At 36.3% G+C, this 22,515-nt stretch overlaps 1 protein-coding gene across 2 annotated transcripts in view; it reads left to right on the forward strand.

The window, feature by feature from the left end:
* The window catches only part of LOC144083315 (calsyntenin-2-like), a 120,281-nt gene that overhangs the window by 39,897 nt on the left and 57,869 nt on the right, over window positions 1-22,515 (forward strand). For both annotated transcript variants that reach the window (XM_077611042.1, XM_077611043.1), the window contains one exon: window positions 20,767-20,889. In XM_077611042.1, the coding sequence (XP_077467168.1) occupies window positions 20,767-20,889 (123 nt within the window). The remainder of the gene's footprint in view (window positions 1-20,766; window positions 20,890-22,515) is intronic.

Genomic DNA, 22,515 nt, shown 5'->3' on the forward strand with positions numbered 1-22,515 from the left:
GTATGTATATATGTATACACGTGTGTATATGTGTGTGTGTGTATGTGTGTGTATATATATATAAATATATATATATATATATATATATATATATATATATATATATATATATATGTATGTGTGTATATATATATATATATATATATATATATATATATATATATATGTATATGTATATGTGTGTGTGTGTGTGTATACGTATGTGTGTATGTGTATACATATATACTATATATACTCTAGAAAGTTGTGATTTCAATCAGAAAGTATTGAAAGACCAGAAGATATTGAAGTTCACAGGTGGTCAGAAAGTGAATCATACTTTGGTCCTGTCATGTTTGATTGGAGATGCACAGCTTGAATTGTCTGCCTGAAACACTTAGAGGCTGAAATCCATTATCCATCTCTGTGCCTCTCAGTTTTAGCCCCCTTCTGTCATAACCGCTTGTCATCATCAAATCAGTTTCTAAATGCAATTATTTATTGCGTCCGATTGAGTGGGGAAAAACAAAAATTATAAACCAAAAACAAAGAAACAAAACCTGCAAACTGTAGCGAGACTTGTTGGATGCAGATTTTCTTTGTTATATTGATCAGGGGTGATAAACTGTTGTTTATATGATTACTGATGGGACACAATGGATAAAATCTCTAGAAATGATAGTACTACAGATGTTTCAATACAAGGAAAACAATGTGAATTTTGACGCAAACTGAATGGCTCAGGGTAGAGTTTTCTGCCTCTGGCTGAATGTGTCAAGCAAAAGTGATGATGCTAGAGTAGGCCACTAAACATTACGGAATCTAACGTAGCCTGGAGTTCCCATTTGAAGGTACCTATATAAAAACAAAGAATGATAAGCACACACGAGCTAGTGTGAATTTTCTGAAATGAACTCTTGAAGTGCTGTGAATTCTCTTAATCTGATTCAAGAATACAATTGACCTTTACTGTATCTTTATTTAGTAATTTAATAATTTAGAGGGAATTTACAGTGACACAATATTTTAACGATGATTTGCTGACCTCTTTACCAATTAATTTTGATTAACACATTTTACATGCGCCAGCTACCACCCCAGGAGTGAACATACATTAAACACGCACTTAATGAATGTTTCCAATGCCCTGCACCTGGTACATAAGTAATGCATTGCTCAAAGAAAAGCCCGTTAGTCCCTTATTGGTGAGTCAAGCCTTGGATGGTATCGTGTTTGTTATGTTCATTCATTCATTGTCTGAACCGCTTATTCTCATAAGGGTCTCGGAGCCTATCCCAGCCCATAATGAGCCAATCACAAGGTGGTCATATGTACTTCTGGTTATTTAAAATATGCTTATCCTCATGTTCTTTCTCTATGGTCTCTGATAACAATTTAAACCCTAGAAATCTAGGTCTTTACATTGTAAGCCTGTTTATCTCTGCTTTGGTGTTTTAATCTGACAGAAGTTGATTTTCCAGCCAGAGCAATACGAACCGTGTTGTTTTACATATGAGGTTGTCTCGGTCCCTCTCTTGTACCATGCTTTCACAGCTCATTTTTGCTATCCCTACACCCCAAATAGTGCACATAACATTTCCGATGCAGTGAGTAGTGTTACTAAAATATTTAGCCCGTCTGAAAATGGTGTTGAAAGCCTAATTCAAGACCCCACATGCACATTTAATCACACAGAAAAACCAATAGTCAAACATATTGCCGCATATTTTTTCATGGTGTGGTTTGTGATTTTTTGCCCGAAAAGGATATTCCTGAACTATGACCCATGATGGAGAGAGGTAGTCAATCCTTGGGTGAATATGGTGCCCCCATTCTATAATCACCATCCACAGTCCTGTCCTTGTTCTGATAGATGACCACTCTCCCATGCACTCTCTCTTTCTTACCTATAGGTGGTACTCAACAGACATGTAGGTCACACACACATACACAAACATATACACCCACATACTCTTATGTACAAGAACTTCACTTCACTATAAATCAGATCAACACACAAATAGTCCTTGGTCACCTCCTTGAGCATCAATTTTCATTCGTGTAATATGTAGTATATTGAGGAATCACGCTGGGGTTCTCTATTGTCTTTCCGTCAAAAGTTTGAGTCTCATTAATGACATGAATCTGCATCTGCTGGAGTTGCTGTGGCCTCTATGCTCATGGGATCCATCTGTATAAGTCATTATTTTCAGAGCCTGACTGAGGTTTATGAGGGAAAACGAAAAGCTTGGATTATATTACCCTGACTTGATCTGCAGCTACTTCAAAGGTTGAGTAAATGCAGAAATACTCCAGAAAAGGAGTATACAGAGAACAAAACATGTTGGAATAAAAAAAAAAAACATATATATGACTGCGTTGTGGGGCAGGCGCAGGCTCGATTCTCACTGGTGGTGGTATGATTGAGTATGGATTGTCGTTTGTCTCTCTGTGTGCCCTATGGGTGACTCCCGACCAGTCTAGGGTGTACTCTGCCTTTCGCCCGAAGTCAGCTGGGTGTTAGACTCCAGCAACCCCCACAACCCTTTTCGAAGATGCACAGTATGGAAGATGGTGATGACTATTTATTTATGTTGAGTACTTATTTATTACTTTGATATTGAGTATTTATTTGTGCACTTCACGGTGAAGCTTTAAAACTCATTATACTTGAATAATTACGGTAAGGGCATTCATACATTCAATTGTTACATTTTACCGGTCTGCTTAACCTCGGCATAAAATGTAATAACATTTTTTTTTATTTCCATCATTCTTTTTTATTATCAAAAATACTTCCAATTGTAATACTTGCAAGAATTACGATGAACTAGGGTTATGCTCTGATGTTTTCTCAAACACACTTATAGTAATGAAAAACAAACACATGTCAGTAAGTTAATTGCCCGTAGCTCATTGGTTGAATGGTTAATCAATAATCTTCTTACAAGGGCACTAAAAGCTCAGATCAGCAAACCTCAGGAATAAAACTTCTAATTCCATTAGTGAGAGCAATAATTAGTCTACATTTATGAATATAGTATATATTTTGAAATTTAGCGAAATAAATAAATAAATTAACAACCGTCATGTTCATGATAAACTGCATGTTCAAACATAAACCTGTTTTTATCTAAGGACAAAAGATTGGCATTAAAAACATATTTTGAGTTTCTTCCTCCATTGATAAGTGTAAAAACTGATAGACCAACCACTCAAAATATGTTTTTAATGTGTGTGTGTGTGTGTATATGTATGTGTATATATATATATATATATATATATATATATATATATATATATATATATATATATATATATATATATATATATATATATATATATATGTGTGTGTATATATATATGTGTATATATGTGTATATACATGTGTGTGTGTATATATATATACATACATATATATATACATATATATATATATATATATATATATATATATATATATATATATATATAATATATCAATTAATATTCTTGATTAAACATTCATTAAAAGTATTATAATTTATGTTTTGAAGCCTTAACTGGGGAATTCTAGTTTCAGAATTGTCAGCTCGTGCTGATCAGAACCTTCCCTTTATATAGATGCAAAACATGGACATACTGCATTAGCAAACCGATTGATGCCTCACTATTGGCTCCTGACAGATTGAAGCCAAATGTGTGGGCGCGCATGCGTGAGTCTGGTGAGGCTTTCCGAAGTCATCTGATTAACTCTCTGGAGCTCAGCGATGCAAACCACAATCAATAACTGGCCTCCAAACCATCCTTCATGTACTCGACTCCATCTGAGGCATAACCCTTTTTTCTTTTTGCCTCGCAATTTTATTCTCTTTTTACAAGAGCACTGGTATCGTAAACATGTTCCCTCAGATGAGCAGTTAATTGGAAACTTTCTTTTATTTCTTTTATTATTTTATCATATGCTATGCTACATTATTTTACATTTCACTTTCTCTCATTATTTTTTTCTTTCTCTCTGTAGTCACCTATTACTGATGAGTCGATTTCACGAGCCATTGGTGCAGAGAGGGTACAGTAGAATATGTTTTATGCAGGTATGAATAGCAATAGCTATGCCTCATAGAAGGAACAGTAATTACATTCATTGGCTCAAAGTTCAAATCTATACTGCTAAAAATATGTCACTATTTGAGCTGAAAGGAAATTATTTTGCTTCCATTCAGAATCATTCATTTAGAATAATCACAGAAAAAGTAACTGTTATGTGAAACTTTTTGTTGCCAAATTCTTTTATTTGCTTTCTTTTCCAGTGGTTTAACGAATCCTCTTTGATGTATTTTGACGTTTTGGGGGGGTTTGCATATACAAAAATGAATGCCTTGATTCAACATGTCCAAACACAATAAATTTGGTTTTTAAGTTTAAAATATGGGTGGCCTGGTGGCTCTGGGGTCCTGGGTTCAAGTCCAGGTTGGTCCACCTGTGTGGAGTTTGTATGTTCTCCGCGGGCCTGCGTGGGTTCCCCGGTTTCCTTCCACATTCCAAAAACATGCATGGTAGGCTGATTGGACACTCAAAATTCCCCTTAAGTATGAGTGTGGGAGTGAAATGGTTGAGCATTTGGTTCAGACTGAATCTAGATTTATGTTTAGACTGTTGTCGCCAATGCAGTTTCATGCCACCACAGTGGTCAAAGTGCACCGAGATGGAAACTTGGCTTAAGCTGTAGTCTTTAAACAAAGAGAACAAAACATGTTGGAATATTGAGATGGATACTGCAAATTTGACTCTTTGTAAAATGTTTTTTAATATAAGACTTGGTAGCACACTGCGGTCATTAAGCAATAACAGATCACAGTGTTTACCGCCACCGTAATCTTTACTGGCTGCTGCTTTGTAAAGACAGCAAGGAAACAAATAATTGTTTAGACCAAGACTAATCTCTCTCTAAATCCCATTGCTACTGCACCTAAATTCTACTGAAACTCACTAATGCCATATTGTCGCTCCTAATTGGAGATAATGGCTATGCCATTGCTAATAGATCTTCATGGTGTGTGTCTTTTTAGGAGACTAAGGCTGTTGCCATGAAATCTACCTTATTCTTTTTATTTAGAATTCTATATTTAAAAAAAAAAGACAAATCTCAGGCAATGCTCTAATAATGGCTGCATATCACTCATATCATTTCCATTCTAATTTCAAATTGTTCCGTACATTCATCAAAATCAACCTAACTTTCGAGCAACAAACGAGCTGTTTCCAGTGTTGTTAGAGAAAAATTGAAAATTAGGCAATATGGTCGTTTATTAATAATGTCATGAAATTTTATTGTGGTTCACTACAACCAGGTGAGCTGTTTCTGCTCTCACATTCATCGACCCATCAAAATTCCACAAATTATTATACAACATTAATGACAGGTTTTTAGTTTTCTTTGTACACTGGGTGTTGTGTTTGAGTGATGAGCCAACACGAGGAAGGACAACACTTGGCTAATTCACAGTATATTTAAGCAGGACACAATGCTGGAATTTGGGAATGTTCGAAATACGGCACTTCTGTGTAGAGAATTTAAAAAAAATTCTGAGGTGCCTGAGCCATTCCCGCTGATTCCCAAAGGTTACGACCCCCCACACAGTCCAACAAACATGATATGCGACTTGTGTGCATGCACACATTAGTGTGCATAGTATTGCTCATGTGACTTTTGCTGAGTCCACAGCTTCATCATCATTAGGCTGGTACAGTGATAAGACAAAGTGATAAAGGCCAAAAGGGATGAGGGGGATGGCGTGGGTGCAGAGAGAATCCTGATGTGCTTCTGCTGGTGAGACATCAAGGGGATTATCTACATTACTCCCACCTACTTAATGGGTTCTCTCACTAGGTTTGATGAAAGACGGCTATTTTTTTAATTATCACTTGACAACATGATCCAGGAAAGTTTTGATGAGGGAAAATAAAAGTTGAGTCTGTTTTGGAGATTTTCTTGCATCACATTGCTCAGCTGGATTAGTGATAGCTACAGGAAGAGTTTAAAAGTACATGGCAAATACACGGAATCAGTCTGTCTTTTCTCAGCAGGTTCCAAACACTTGAAAGACTTTCATAAAAACATGACGGGGAAGACGTGCTGTTGTTTTTGTGTTTGCGTGAGGAACATATTAAGGTCTTTAACCAGAAAGTTAAAATGTTGTAAATCATGGCATGATAAGGTTTTGCACGCCTTTTGTACAGTTTGTCTAAAAGTCTTTGTAAAAAAAAATGTAGCCGGAACATAGCAACTTCACTAGGTAGGTATATTTGGGGCACAATGTAGTTTGTATTTTGGAGAGAAGCTCAAGAATCATCCCCTGACAGCAAGTTTCAGGTAGGATGATAATAGGTTATTTGCGATTTCCATTTTTCTGGAGTAAGTCACTTGCATGACAGTAAGTAAGCTTTTCAAACTGTTGCAGCAGTGTCAACATGCCGTGTAGGTGCCAATCAAGGCAGCCGCATAAGTAAACAAATTCACATACTGTAGAACAAAGGAATACCTTACAACCAAATGGAGAAAAAAAAACTCACAAAAAAAGAATCAATATGAGATTCGTTCTGAGATCCTTACTTATATGTAAGAGAGAGAGAGACATGCAGACAGAGAGCAGGACAGACAGACATACAGATGAAGAGAGAGGAAGAGGGTGGAGGAGAAAGAACGTGTATTACCGTATTCATCAAGGTTGCTTTCAGCATCGATTCGGTTCTAGAAGATCCATCTTCTAGCCTTTGGCAACGTTCACACTGTCTCCGTTTGCGCTAAGCAGGAGTTCAACTATTTCATGCAAGAAAGAACAGGCACTCATAGAGATAATGTTTGGACATGCCATCACAAAGCTGATTGGTTGTGCTACTTGACAATGATTGGATTTTAATTGATTAGTGTCATGCTATTTGGTGGATAGACTCCAGCTTGATGAAAGTAGAAGACTGTGAAACCTCACTTGAAGCAGTAGAATCAATGGTTAAAATGGTTAAATTTCTGTCCGGAACACCTAGGGATCGCTGCGCATGCAGAATTACTTACTTAAACTAATTGTTTTCCTTGGAGCTAAAAATATTTGAGTTGCATATTGTGACATTGTCCAATCACTATTGAATATTTTAATTTTAAAGTAATCATTGTAAAATAATAGATAAAGAAATAAAATGCATTTGTATGCATATGTATATGTACCTGTGCTTTCAGGTTGCAACCATGTCCATGCTCCATGTCAGATGGTAATAAAACTTTCATTCAAGATCTCTAGTGGGATTGGAATGGGCCAAAGTGATGGGGGATCCAAGCCCAAATACCTTTTGTGCTGGCTGCTTGTCCTCATACCCAAGCCCTGTTTAACAGGCACTGATCAATACATAAATACAATTGTAATAATTACTTCCTGGCAATGAAAAAGGTCAAAATTGAGCAAAAACCAAAGATCATTGCTTGCTTTGCTTTTATTCGGCTCCCACTTGACCGGTCATACCCATCTTCCAACTTCGTTTTCTTTCTCCAAGAGGAGATTAGTGTCCCCTCTATGAAGTACATCTTGACCTTAACCCTCCCTCATTTTCTTCCACATCACATCAACCACTCCCCTTATCACCATTTGATGTAAATGCAAATGATTCATTATCCTCCCGGGACACTGTATGAACAGTCTGTGACTGTAGAGGTGGAAAATGGCTTTTTATGAAGCGAGTCTCCTTTCTGGTGAGTATTTCACTTTTGAGACTTTGACATCATGGACTGTAATGTAATTATAGTACTACCTGCTATGAGTTATTGATGTACATCAATTTCACTGTACATCAAAGCAAACCCCTTAAAATCTGCAAATTATTGAATTAAATGTACGAATCATAACATAAATAATAGGATATCTCATCAATTCTCTGCATTTCACTGTGCCATTATTTTATTTACCGGGACTATTTTTCCCCCCATGCATTTGTGGACAGCAAGCATTCTATCTGTTATCAGTCATCAGCTGAGTGCTGCCACACTTGGGTGAAAAAGGGCTAACACTGTGAGATCTCTACTGAGGAGAATAGATATTAAAGATGATGAACAGCCCTGAAGGGGAAAGAATATATATATATATATATATATATATATATATATATATATATATATATATATATATATATATATATATATATATATATATATATATATATATATATATATATATATATATATATATATATAGATGTGTATATGTCTCTGTCTCTCTCTCTCTCTTTCTCTCTCTCTCTCTCTCTCTCTCTCTCTCTCTATATATATATATATATATATATATATATATATATATATATATATATATATATATATATACACACACACATTCATTCATCACCCTAGAGCAGTGTTTCCATCCGTTTTTGAACTGCAGTCATGTGGTGACGTCCTTGAATCCATAGCAGAGAAAATAAACATTTAATCATGAATGTTCTGATGTATTGATAGTAGGCTAAAATAGATGCATAAATCGTTTCTAGTCACCATTATAAACCTTTTAATCTTTTTTTGCAGCTCCAGACAATTGTTTTTTGCAAACATTTTGGGTTGCCGACCCCTACACCACACCATCAGGGGGCTCAATTCTCATTATTTAATATGCTATCACTGGCACACATTAGAAAGTTTACGGGGATTTATAGAAGATCTAAAATGCAGATGAGGTGAATATATTGCATTTAATGCAAGACTGATTTCAATGCAACATAACTATTGATGAACTGTTCTCATTGGTTTGGAACTTCTATAGCTGTAACACGCTAGTCAGGGTCCAACAGTTTTTTCTCCAACAAAAAAGTAATTATTCTACACCATCATGCTGATCTTACACAAAGCGATGTTAAGTTTGTCTTTGCACCTCACTGACTGTATGTCCCATGGTGACTTGCATGTAAACTGAGCAATGATTAGACTACCTAACACTCCACTGTATACCCCCCCACCCCACACACACGTTTTATTTGACTAGTGATCAAGATCCCCCTACTCCATAAGGAATTGTATAATGCAAAGTGGATACAGAGTTCACAATGCCTGCAGAATATAAAGTGGAGGGCAAATACAATTCAAGCAGCAAATGAACTCTATGTATGCAATGCCTCAAAGTATAGGGGATGAAATATAGGCAGGCCAAATTTGTGGGGAGTGGATCTCACCCATTTAATGCATCTCATTAATAAGAAACAAGAGATGTTGTAATATTTAACTAGGAATGGGTGGAAGGAAGGGGGTGGGCCGTTGAAAAATAAATGTGTGGAAGGTGGTAGTGGGTAATCATGCTTTAATTACTTCATTTTTTGTAAATTTACACTGAGGTGTGCCCATAAGTAGAAAATGAAATAGGAGGACTTCTATGTGTAAAATATTTTCTCACTCTACGATCTTCAATCTCAAAATCACCCTTCCCTTATTTATTTAAATAATTAATTATTTGTACCGCATATCTTTACAAGGATCTCCCGGCCCTAACATAAAATAATCCATTGAAAAAACAACACTACTTCTTAACATACCATACAAGACAACTCCGACAACTTTTGTTTTACTTTCATAATTTGCATTATAAAGTATGTCTAGTCTAAAAGCTAAAATGAGTGGCAATTTCTCAAGAAGGCAGCCACTGTGTTATTTGAAAGATTGGTTTCTGCCTTCCAGCTCTGCTGTGGTTCATACGCTTTGAAAAATATTCAACACTGAACAAGTAATTTTATAAAGAATGCACGCGAAATGCTGCAACATTTATGGGCCTTCAAACTTTTCATTTTTATTAGAAAGTATTATATAGTGTACGCATTTGTGCATTATTAGCATTATTTTCCAGTACCCCTTCACTCTTATGATGAATAATTAATTTAAAAATGCTCAACTATCTCAGTGGCATCTGAAGGGCATGACCTGATAAATGATCTGTTCTGCTTTCTGAGAGACCATGACTGACATCATCCTGACAGTACATGCTCAACGGACTGGATAATATACGGTTGATGCATATGTTCTGCAGTGCTGACATTGGGCATATCATATAATGCACATGCCACAATGGATCCTGTTGTTAACGAAATTGGATCATGGCTAACGGTCTACTCAGTATGTTTTCCTCTAGCTCGAATCATAAGCATAGATTCCTGAAGTCAGTGTATGGTTCACTTGACTGAAATGTTGTGCTGGAGTAGCTACAGTAATATATTTGAATTAAAATTTTAAGTAGAAAGCACTTGTGTTGATTAAAATGTACTGCACTTCTCTTTCCCACATCTACCTCTACATAGATCAGACAAGTGCCATATGGCCATTTCTTACATTATTCTCAATCACACACAGAAAGGAAATCTCACATAGCATTTGTGAAATGTAACTGCAAAAACATAAAATATCTGACTCTTATTTCAGCAAGTGTGATTTTTTTTTTTAAATATCATTATATGCAATGTTTTATTTTCCCCGCCCAAAAATATTACTGAGATTTATTTGGTGGAGCTGCAGAAAAGAGAATAGGACACAGAAGACACGGATGGAAATTTGACCTTTCTTTAATCAACCTTGTGTGTGTTTGAATTTGATATGAGCGTTTGCCTGAATACATTACTAAGAATAAGCCAAGCTGTTAGCTTCTAACCAGGGGCAGACACGTTGATATTTATCCATTTCAACAGCTGAGGAGTGCTGTGCTGGAATGAGGAAATGGCTGACTTTGATCATTGTTTCTATTAACCAGAATGACCTGCACTGACGAACCTGGAAACGTAAAAGTGATTGATGGGTACACACAAGGCCAAAAATGTCTTTGCTGACGCTTGATAAATCTTTATAAAATGCCACTAAATTACAGACCCGTTTTGTTATTTGTACTCATTGAAGCTTGTGCGCGTTTCATTTAACTTCATGTCAGGTAAAAGTGTTATGAAATAGGGGAGGTGTGATTGCCAACTGGGCTTTTCCTGCATCTATTTGCTTTTCAACCTGCCATTGTACTAACACATTATTTCTTTTGATGCTAAGGGGCCTTTGTGCCACTGTCAGAGGCACTACTGCTCTAGGTGGCAATTTGCTAATCATGTCAAATATTCATGAGCACCAGGCCATACCTTGAATACTGATTGAGTCCTTCAGAAGTATCATACTAAAGAAGGGACATACTACTTCATGGGAACTTCATGTGAACTGTCAGTATGCGGCCTGGGACAAAAAGCTAACATAGCAGCCAGAAGAATGGCTTACATGATTTTATTTCAGTTTATGATTGATACAGGCGCGATGCCCAAGGACATCTCTTTGGATCCCTGAAGGTCATCAGTCTGGCTCAGCATTATGCGGGGTGACAATAATATTTTTTTATATTGAATTTTGCAGGGTGGCCTGGCAGATGAGTTGTTTGCACGTTGGCTGCCTAGTTCTGGGTTCGAATCCAGGTCGTTCCACCCGTGTGGAGTTTCTCCCTGGGCCTGCATGGGTTTTCTCTGGGTACTTCGGGTTCCTCCCACATTCCAAAAACATGCATGGTAGGCTGATTGGACACTCTAATTGTATGAGTGTGAGTGTGAACGGTTTTCCATCTCCTTGTGCCCTGCGATTGGCTGGCCACCGATTCAGGGTGTCAGCTGGGATAAGCTCCCCCTAACCCTAACCCCTGACCTTTATTTTTATATATATATATATATATATATATATATATATATATATATATATATATATATATATATATATATATATATATATATATATATATATATATATATATATATATACATATATACATATATATATATACATATATATACATATATATATATACATATATATACATATATATATATATATATATATATATATATATATATATATATATATATATATATATATATATATATATATATATATATATAGGTTTAAGAATTTGTAAAAAAGAAAGTGCTAAAAGTAAAATGTTATAGTGTATACTTAGTGCCGAATACCCTCTAGACTGCTATGGAGGCAAATGAATAGTGGTATCACAATTGGAGCACATTTCAAATTGACATGAAATAGCTCTCTAATAATAAGGGTTATTTGATTAAAATTACCCTTCTTTGTGGTGAAAATGGTTCTCAAAAGCCATCTGCTATAATTGCCTTTGTTGACCTGTCGCTGCCTATTGAAAATTAATAGAGCCAAGCTGTAATGGGTGCAACCTAAAGTGAAGCCAATGTGTCACTTATTTGGCACTTGGGGCACTACAATGACGTTACACAGTTTAAGATGAAGACATTCCTTGGCTGAATACCAAAGCAGTAAAAATAAATTTTATCAGGACAAAGATGCGGTGTGCAATCACATTATTTTGTGCAAATAGTCTCAGTTAGACTGTGCCTGCTTCTACTTCGTTGCAATGTTTGTTTTTTAAATGGCCTGCAGGGAACTTTCAAGTTATCAATGACTATTTTCTTGTTGTTGTGGCTGCCGCTTAACTTAAATTGCCGCCCCTGTGTTGTCCCTGCACTAATCAGAATTAATAATTGGTAGGTACTCTATATTCAAGGCATGTATACGCATTGATCCTGGGATGCGGATTTAGATTTTTTTTTGCCTGATTGCTGATTACCTAGATTAATTAATTGCAAATTTCATATTCATACACATGGCGGCCTGGTGGGTGAATAGTTAGTGCGCTACCTCCACAGTTCTGAGATCGAGGGTGAATTAATATTACTCCACATCATTACTTGTGGATGGATTAGTTTGTAAACTGGCAGGTATATGTTCCATACCCAAACCCTATACACATCGATCACCAGAGCCCATTGTTATATTTTTTGTCCCAGTTTTAATTAATTAAATGAATTAATTGTAGAATTAACCTTGCTACTTTGGCTGCTATTTGTGGACATATCCCAATGATTTTAGATAAATTTATTCTAGAGCTGTATCCTTAACCTCCTATCATACCCATCAATCCTCAAAGCACCATTTATTTTATTTTATTTGTTTCAGGGCTGCTTATATACATTAATGTATTAATCAATTTCAGACTCATGATTAGTGTGTGATTGAGTCTTTGGTAAAAAGGTTGTGTTATTGCAATATGTTCCTATAATTATCTGAATCACTTTAATGTTATTGTTGTATGTTTAGTCTATTTTCTTGGCCCCTGATAAAATGAAATTGCCTGTAATTTAGCTTTTTTTGCTGGTACAATTTAAAGTCTGGGACAAAAAAAATTGTGCAAATGCATACCACAACAAATGGTACAACACACTATCTTATCAGTAACATGTAGGATAGATTATTTCGTTGTTTTGTGGGAATTTTACGGCATTGATTAACATATTAGAGCGCTGTTTAAATACTTCTTTTTTTGTCATATATTGAATGTCTTCTTTCCAATCCATCTAGAACTGCAAAGTGTTGAACACATTTCAATTTCACTGCAAATGCAAAGTTTTCCATTTCTTATCTCTCATGCATTTCTGACTTTTTATTTACTAGGTTCACTGATAAAAATGCACAGGGCTACTTTAAAGCTTAGCAAGATGGAAAGGTCAGATTTATAATGCGCCTGCATTTGAATGACATGCTGTTCTCGCCTCACTTTGGAATGTTTTACAATGCATTACAGCTGTCTTTTCACAGTGGGAACAACACATTCCCCACAAGGTAGTGTCAGGTTGAATTCATTAAATGGGATGCTCTATTTTCATTTATCCAAAGACATATTCATGGTAGCATCCACTTGAACTTCTATAAGGATCCTTATTGTGAGGCTCAGCTGTGGCTGGAGAAAAAGGCTTTTGGGGCAAAGAGGTTCAAAGAACTGCGTGAGCAAGATAATGTGCAGTTTCTATTAGACTCTACAAGACCTGTGTCCATTTTCACAATTACTCGCGCAAACAAGGCAAGGGCTGCCAAAGGTGCATCAGCAGCAGACCTAACTGCCAACTTTGCTGTTCATGCTTTCACGACAGCAGATGCGTACAAGTACAATTTAACATCAGCATATTTAGTACATAATACAGTGGTAAATCGATATGTGGTTAGATCAAGGAAATAGCAAAAAAAAGTATATCTATTGTCTAAAATATTGATCTCTTGCTGCTTTTTCATTTGTTAGTAGTTTTCTGTTCTGTAGCTGTATTCTATCTTACACTGTGGTAGATTGTTGGTGAAAAAAGCAGGAAGGCGAAAATGCCAAATCAGAAATTGCACATATAATGGGCTGTGATGATTGTTCTAAAAATGACACACAGAGGGTGACTGAAGTCATATTTTATAAATACGGGTCATAGCAGCTGGTGGTAATTGCATCCAAAGAATATTTTCAGCTTACACACCTACTTTTGTCCATTTGTACGTATCGTTTTAGATTTTTCTTTGTTTGCTCACAAAAAATCACACTACATTTTCACCTTCTTTGTTTCTTGCATACATTACTTGTTGGCTAAGAATTGTAACACAGCCACACAGCCAGAAGGATCACACTTATTTTTTATTTATTTTTTATTCCTGTCAAAAAGGTTGGACTACAGCCCGAGAGCACATGGTAAATGTCTGATGCTTATGGTAACTGACCTTTATCTAAGCTTCTCATCTTGCTGCAGCAATAGTGTTTTGAGGTTGGATGGAGAAAAGAATGGAAAAGCAAAATGCCAAGATTGGAAATGTCTCTTTTTCATCTAAGGAGTAGGACTACTTTTGTCTCCATGTTTTTTGATAGCTTGACATGTTCACGACAATCATTCTGCATTGTATTGTGTTGTATGTGCTTGGGAAGGTCTCACTATTGCTTCACAGGTCTGCAAAGTGTCTTAACAAGATTGACTAAACTTGTTTTACCCCTATTTTGAAATGCTAACAAGCATACAGATATATATAAAAAAATATCTGCAGGGCTACAAATAGTTAAGTCAAGAAAAACACATTTCAAACTTGCATTCATGAATCCTTTTCTGTATCAATGCTGCACAGCACAATTTATTGAATTTGAACAATTCTTCAGCACTAACTGTAATGTCCGAGATAATGCATAATTCATTTCGTAAAAAATACATCAGAACCGAACCTCAGTATGTATCCTACCCCTGAATAATTATTAGCAACCACTACATAGCAAACGTAAAACAAATCCAAATCTTGCAACCTTAATTAATGAAGTTGACTATAACTGATGCTCAAGTTGTTTTTATTATTATTATTTTTTTTCTGTTTGTGTGTCTATTAGATTACATTACAATCTTGACTTTATGATTTTGACCTAAAGGCGCACAGATTTTAACAAGAAGTGGAAATATTGAAAGTTAGGGGGAAGCAGGTTCATTTTACAGTCAGTCTATTTCTGTTAAAACATTTAACATGCCTGTGATATATTCAAAATTTTCAGGAGGTTGTCTGTTCGTGCTTCACGTCTTCTGTACTCACATGGGCTCTCTGCTGCTTGAGACATGCACTTACAAGCTTTTAGGGCCATTTTCTTGATAGCACTCTAGGGTTTTGTTAGGGATTGGTTTTGTTATGTTTTTTCCCCTGTGTGACCTGTCCATGTGATTGCCCATTGAGTTCACCTGTCATCTCCCGGGGCCTGGTGCATCTCCTGCTTGCTGCCTCTTGTGTGACCCAGGTGTTTCTGATTGTCTCGTCAACCCATGTCTGTCTATTTAAACCCTGTGTGTTGGTCAGTCCTTGTCGGATCGTCTGCGTTGTTATGCCCATGTCCCGTGATCCTCATTTCCCCAACGTCCTCCCCGTCAGGTTTAATTTTCTAATTTGATGCTAAACCCTTTGTTATTTTTGGGAAACCTTCCCATTTTTAGTACACTCTATTCTCTGTACTACTTGCCTACTTCCCCACGTTAGGGTCCTTCTACGCCCCTCACATCCGGCACAAAATTGTGACAGATTTTTAATGTTTCCTTCTGGACTTTGGACTTCACGCCTGCTAGTTTTTAACCTTCCTCATTCTGCTTTCTGCAAAATATCAGGCTGGTGAATTTTGAGTGAAACCCTTCATGCATGGTGAGGTGCTTTCTGTTCATTTCTCTTTTTCTGGTTTTATACTGGTAATTACATTTTTTTAAGTTCATGTACAAATCAATCACTCCATCGATATAAAACAATGACAGGAAATTGAATATCCAATCTGCTGTATCTGAACAATACATATAACTTGAGGCTTTTGTATTTTATAAAGCTAGTTCTGGGATATTCTCTTTTTGCTCTAAGAAGCCAGAACGGTGAGCGTACAGATGATTAGAGTTCACGGAAATCTCAGAGGTTCAAGCAAGCCATTAATCATTGAGTAGATGAGGGGTTTTAAAATCCTTGTGTAATAACTTGGTGTGGTCTATTGATTGACAGCTATGGGCTACCAGCTTTTTGTCCCATTAATTACATGTGTTGCTGTGTTGTGGCTGACTGCCTCTACTGTGTTTACATTTCATTGTGCATTTGTTGATGTATTTATCAAACCCCTTTTGTTGACCTTATCAATCTGCATTTCATTTCCTACCGATTTTCTTTTTTAATTACAACTGTTTCTTATCCTTCTTTGTCCCCTTGCGCATGTTCAGATGGCTTCACACACCTCTAAGGATGATACCCAGCGGTGGTGACATATTGTGGTCCGGGTCAAAGATTAATCAGCCGCCATGGCACCTCTGCCATGCTTAGAGCCTCTAGTCAAATTTGTGACTCACACCGTAATTGGTTAAGAAATGGCAAAGGGAAATACTTCTGCTGACTGTCAGCAAAAGGTGGCTGGCCTCCAACATTTGCCTTTTGTCTATTGCAAATCCTTATTATATTAGCATGTACTGGTTTACTAACTGTTTGGGTGAATTTAATTGAGCAACAATAACGATTTAGTGGCCTTTTTTCATTCATTTTCTAAACCGTTTATCCTCATAAGGGTCGCGCATGGTCCTAACTAACTGCAGGCACACACTGAATTGGTGAATTGGTGGCCAGCCAATCGCAGTCAGTGGCCTTTAACTCTACCTTATTTGTGAAAAGAATTATAGGTAATGCTTGTGTAAGAATCACTTTTATTTGGGTAGTTCGCTACATAATTAATTAAGTATTGTAGAGCATGTACTTTGTACAATAACTAGAAACACTGGGAATTGTCATTGTTAAAACCGAAATGCTTGATTATTTATTTGAATGCTCCTTGTGACAGTGTCAAAGCACTCTCTTTATCATGACAGCATTTCTGTCATTAATATGAATCAATGCTTATGACATGTCATTAAGTCTTACCGCAGATTTTTTTTGTCTTTATGTGCATAATGTGTGGATAGTGGATTTAGCTTTAGCGAAATACAGGCAACTGCTTAGGGTTTAACATGTCAAGGCACCCCCAAACGTTTCAGTTATTGTTGTTTAAGGCTAAATATACTTTGTGTTTAGGAATCATCTTTCACTACTGGTTTTACAGGTACCTCTTTCTTAGTTATGCAACCCCCTTGTTGTTCATCATCCATCTTGATTCCGAAAACCTTCATGCCATTCTGCAAGGAAAATTAAAATGAATTATCCCAGCAGAGTGAAGAAGAGAAAATTAAAGGAAAAGGGCTTTGATTAAAACTACTAAAAATTGCAGCCGTATTCATAGAAACAGCAGGAGGGGGTAATGTACAATCAAGATTTTAAAAAAGTTTATCTATATTTTTTTTTAGTTTTTAAATCACCCTTTATATTTGATGAAAGACATGTACATACAAAATATTTGCAATACACAAAAGTGACTGCACCATGAATGAATTTTGGCCTTGGTCCTCTAAATGCCCATATGTATGCATGTGTGTGTTTGTGAGAGACAAAGAGAGTGAATGATTATTGATTATTCCTATGGTTTTCCTTTTGCTTTTTTCCTCTGTGGAAGATCAGTCTTTACTTCAGTTTCTAAATGAAAACAACAAATGTTGTTTGATAACAGTCCTTTACTTATCAGCAGATGAAAATGCAAATGTTGTGACTACCAATGTCCTTTCATCAAATGCCCTCTATGCACTCACAGCAATATGTTACTTCCATGCCATTTACTGGTCAATTTTAAATACCATTTGATATTGTTTGCTTTTAAAAATCCGAATGACTTGGACTATAGCAGAGGTGCATTTTTCTTGGCTAAAATCTATCAGCATATATCCTATTTGAGCCCTGTGGAGCTTCAAGGCTGTACTGTAGATGAGCAGTGGCGGGTTCAATCCGAATGTCTAAAAGACAAATATTCCTGTTGGGGTGAGCCATTTGCCAAGAAATGCTTGGCTTTTAGCTTTGAGAACTACTGCAAAAGTTATTGTTATTGTTTTTAGCTTTCTGTTAGATGTCTTAAATGGACATATTCCCCATACCTTTTCCAAGAGTAGTAACCATTTTTTCATCATTGCTAGATAGTTGCTGTCACACGAATCCAATTGTAACGATCAATGCTGTCTTCAAATCTACCAATTGTTAAGGGTGTTTGATAACATCTCACTGGGTAATGGTTGAAAGTTGAGGTCAGACGATTCCCTCATGCGCTGAGAGATCAATATGTGAAACTAGAAATGGAAAGATTCAACTCAAGATTCCGTCCTGGCAAGAAGGTGCAATAATTCCCCTGGGAACCTTGAAGTTGATTGATTGTTGTTTTCATTTTGTAAAGCCAAAGCACAGCCTGTGGAGGACTGAATTATACTGCACCAATACTGGACCGTGACTGTCAAATCCAAGGCTTCTTTCTATATGTGCTGTGATATCAATCCAATAATCCCATTATGCGCAGATGGATGATATATTTTATTTTATTACTGTGAAGGAATGAGGATGATATCCAATTGAGACACAGCAGAAAATAGGCCATCTAAACAAATGATTATTTATGAGGCAGGAAGGGGACGACAACACGTTAGAGATACAGGTCAAATATACATTTGTGCTTGAGCCATCATTAAACTGTTACTACTGCTCTGGTCTGAGCTAAACATGAATGATGTGGATGTCATAAAAATGCCAGTATAAAGAAGTTATTTCAAATGTAAATTGTTATCTTTAGACTCTGCCATTTTTACTTTTCTCCATGGCTGGATAGGAGCTCTGAAAGCATCACAACAACTTTCCTGTGATTTTCTGATGGATTTTTAATACCCCACCTTTGTTGGCTCTTTTGTGTAATAGGGGTTTGTTCATAAAATTAGAAATATATTAGGAGTTTCCTACCTGCTCCCTTGCCTGTTTGCTATTCTGCAAATGACACAGACTACTATATTCCTAGTTCATTCGGTGAATGACATGACATGAGTGGCTAAAAATGTATTCCCAATCGCCAAAATGTTCAGGTCATCTTCAGGCAGCCTTGCCAGCCAACCCACAAGTTGTTAGGTCAGGAATTCATAAAAATTCATTAGGGCTTCAACATTTGACTGAACATTAAAGTCCTCCAAGCCCCAGGCGTCACATTAGCTGTCACGCATTGTGATCCAATCCACATATCTTGTTTGCACAAAATGATCCCTAAGGCTGCCTCATAACCGCTTTGTCTTCCTAGGAGTTTTGGAGAAACAATGCGTAACAATTCCCCAAAACATTGTTGCAATGAAGCAGAAATTTAATTAATTCCTAAATTACAAGGCTTGGCCTTTCTAATGAAAACAAATATTAGTATCGTTTTACCACTTACTTTTTTGTAGCAAACTCATGCATATTCATCCTATCATAACACTATACACTAATGTGTATACATTTATGATTGTACATAATCAGTGCTTGAATTAAAAAAAAATAAAAAAACACACTTGTTTTCAGTATCTTTACAAAATTAATTAAGTGCCTTGTTAAGCTGGTCTGGGTATTCTACCACATAGGTCGGTGCCCTTGTTCATCTGTTAATGTTTTTAATTGATAGGTTTGTTGAGGTATATTGCACTTTTTCTTATTGTTATGTTTCATTATTATTTTTTACTGCTGTTTTTGCACTGACTGAGGTAATTTTATGGTACTTACAATGACAAATTAAGGTCTAAACTATTCACCTCAAGTTTTACTTCACAACATATATTTTTAAACTTGCAACATCGTGTTTAAACCTTAGTTTTGTATACTGTAGAAGTGTTATAACACTGCATGTAGTAAAGTACAAACAAAACATTTTTAAAAACGGTTCTTTATTTATGTCATATTTTTGTGATGGAGGACAGAAGAGCCTCGTTCAGAATTTAAATTATGGTATTGGACAATTATTTCACCATGTTTTGTTTCAGGTGTCTAGAACATCAAAATACCTTTTTTCCAATGATGTTAATTTACAGAACTCTTGATTTTATTCCATTACTTGCTCTAAAACAGTACATATCATATATAAAATGACATTTTTTTGTTTATTGTTTTGTTTAATCATTATATTTGTTGTTTTTTCAACCTATTGCAGTTCAATGCTACTATAGGGCACTTTAGTTCTCAAGTAATACCCTTAGCATGGAACTTTTTTTAACATAGCCTTAAATCATACCTGGGCTGCCAATGTCATGTTAATCATTGGCCAGACAAGACCCATTGCTTTGAAATCTGCGGAGCATGTCTGAGGGGAGAAAAGTGCCTGTATGGAAAAATAACTGGAATGGGGATGAGTAAAATTAGAAGTCTTGCAGTTAGAAAAAAGAAACAGGAAGAAAATCAACATGTATGAATGTTTTCTGGGGCATGTCAATTTTGCTCTTCTTTCAACATTGGTGCTTACACATTTCCCAAACGTGTCGTGCCATTTCTGTTACACTCTGAATTACTCATTCTTCATACATTGTCTCCCACAGTGAATAAACACAAGCCATGGATTGAGACGTCATATCATGGGGTGATCACCGAAAACACTGATGTTGTTCTGCTTGATCCTCCGCTGGTGGCCCTGGACAAGGATGCACCCATCCCTTACGCAGGTAGGAATTCATTAAATACATCTCTTAATTATCAGGGTGGCTGACAGTTCTTATACAAGAAGAATGCATTGACAATCATGTAATATCTATGAATCTTGCATTGAAATTGTACATTGGTTTTGTATTTGTATAGTGAATGCATAATATCTGATTTATCCTGGATGATTATGGGCAAGAGCTGAGTACACTCTGAACTGGTCGGCAGCCAATTACTGGGTACAAACAGACAGCCATTGACATTTATATTTAATCACCAGTGGCTCAAAGTTAACTTTCATCGGGCAAGAATGCAAAAATCTATCCTGTCTATGCCAAACTTGAGTTTACCCCATTAATGCTTGAAAATCCATTACACACAATGTATAAATTTTTGGGAGTAATAAATTATGAGGGAATTACGCTGAGTCAGGCCTAAATCTTATAATGAATTTTAACGGAAAACACATTTTCATTTTAGTAATTACATTTTATAGAGAGAAGCATTCCAACATCTTATAATACTGACTGATTGAACCTTTAGCCCTTTAAAAACGTAGCGAAATATTCTTTTGCCAATAGCAGAGTTTATTGGGTTATGCAGGTAATGTAACATTTTCGTAATGTTTCCCCCTTGTTTTACCAAATTACTAGGTCCCGAGCCAAGCCATCGCTTAATGTTACCAAACTTTAGAATCATATCTATTGATGAACAAAGATTACCGAAAAATACAGCACATTCATCTTTGACATTTCAATCCTACACCGCCTAAAAATGCTTTAATTTAATGACCGTAATACTGACGGGCTCCCTGATATGAGAGCTCATCTTTAATTGACACTGAGGAGCCCATGAAATCTTACGATCCTCTCTTGTGTGCTCGTCCAACTAGCTGTGAAGTCTCCTCCCTTGCCCCAGGCAATTGGGAAATATGTTTGATACCGAGCCCTGTGAATATACTTCATACCAAATTTACTTTGTCACGGAAATCAGTCTTGGTGAGAAACGGGAAACACAAGAAGAAGAAGAGATGATGTGACTAGATTAAAGTATAACCACTTTGTGATGCTTCCAGCTTGTCCAAGAGGTGCCAGCTCTTGTGGGTAGGTGTTAGTTCCTGCCAGACTGCAAATGCAACCCTTTCATATGTTTGGAACCCAGTCAAGGCTCTCAAGCTGGGCGCCATTGATGTGTAACCACAAGTATATATGTGCGCGTGTGTGTGTTTGTGTGTGTGCGTGGTCCAGTACACAGTTGGACAGAACTGTATGATGCCCTAAGGAGGGCTCACTGAAAAATAAATATTAGGTAGAAACTGTCAGGTAGAAAAGAAGCAAATGATGAAAGAAATATTAAAGGTCAGCTGGCTGACCAATTTATGACACATCTAGATAGAGTGACAATAAAACAAAAAATATAAGGTAACCTTTATGATTCCAACAAAAGGGGGTAGTATGTGCTGGTATTAGTATGTAAGGCTTCAGCTTTACATATAAAACACATGTCTGTGACCATGTTGATTTAACAATTTGGAGTTACGTAATTGGATTGGATTGGATAACTTTATTCATGCCGTATTCGAGGGTGAGGATGCAGAAATAGGAAAGGCATTTTAGACATAAATAGATAGGTAATAAGTAAGTTAATAA

Source organism: Stigmatopora argus, chromosome 10 (genome assembly GCF_051989625.1).
Source record: "Stigmatopora argus isolate UIUO_Sarg chromosome 10, RoL_Sarg_1.0, whole genome shotgun sequence".
NCBI lineage: Eukaryota > Metazoa > Chordata > Actinopteri > Syngnathiformes > Syngnathidae > Stigmatopora > Stigmatopora argus.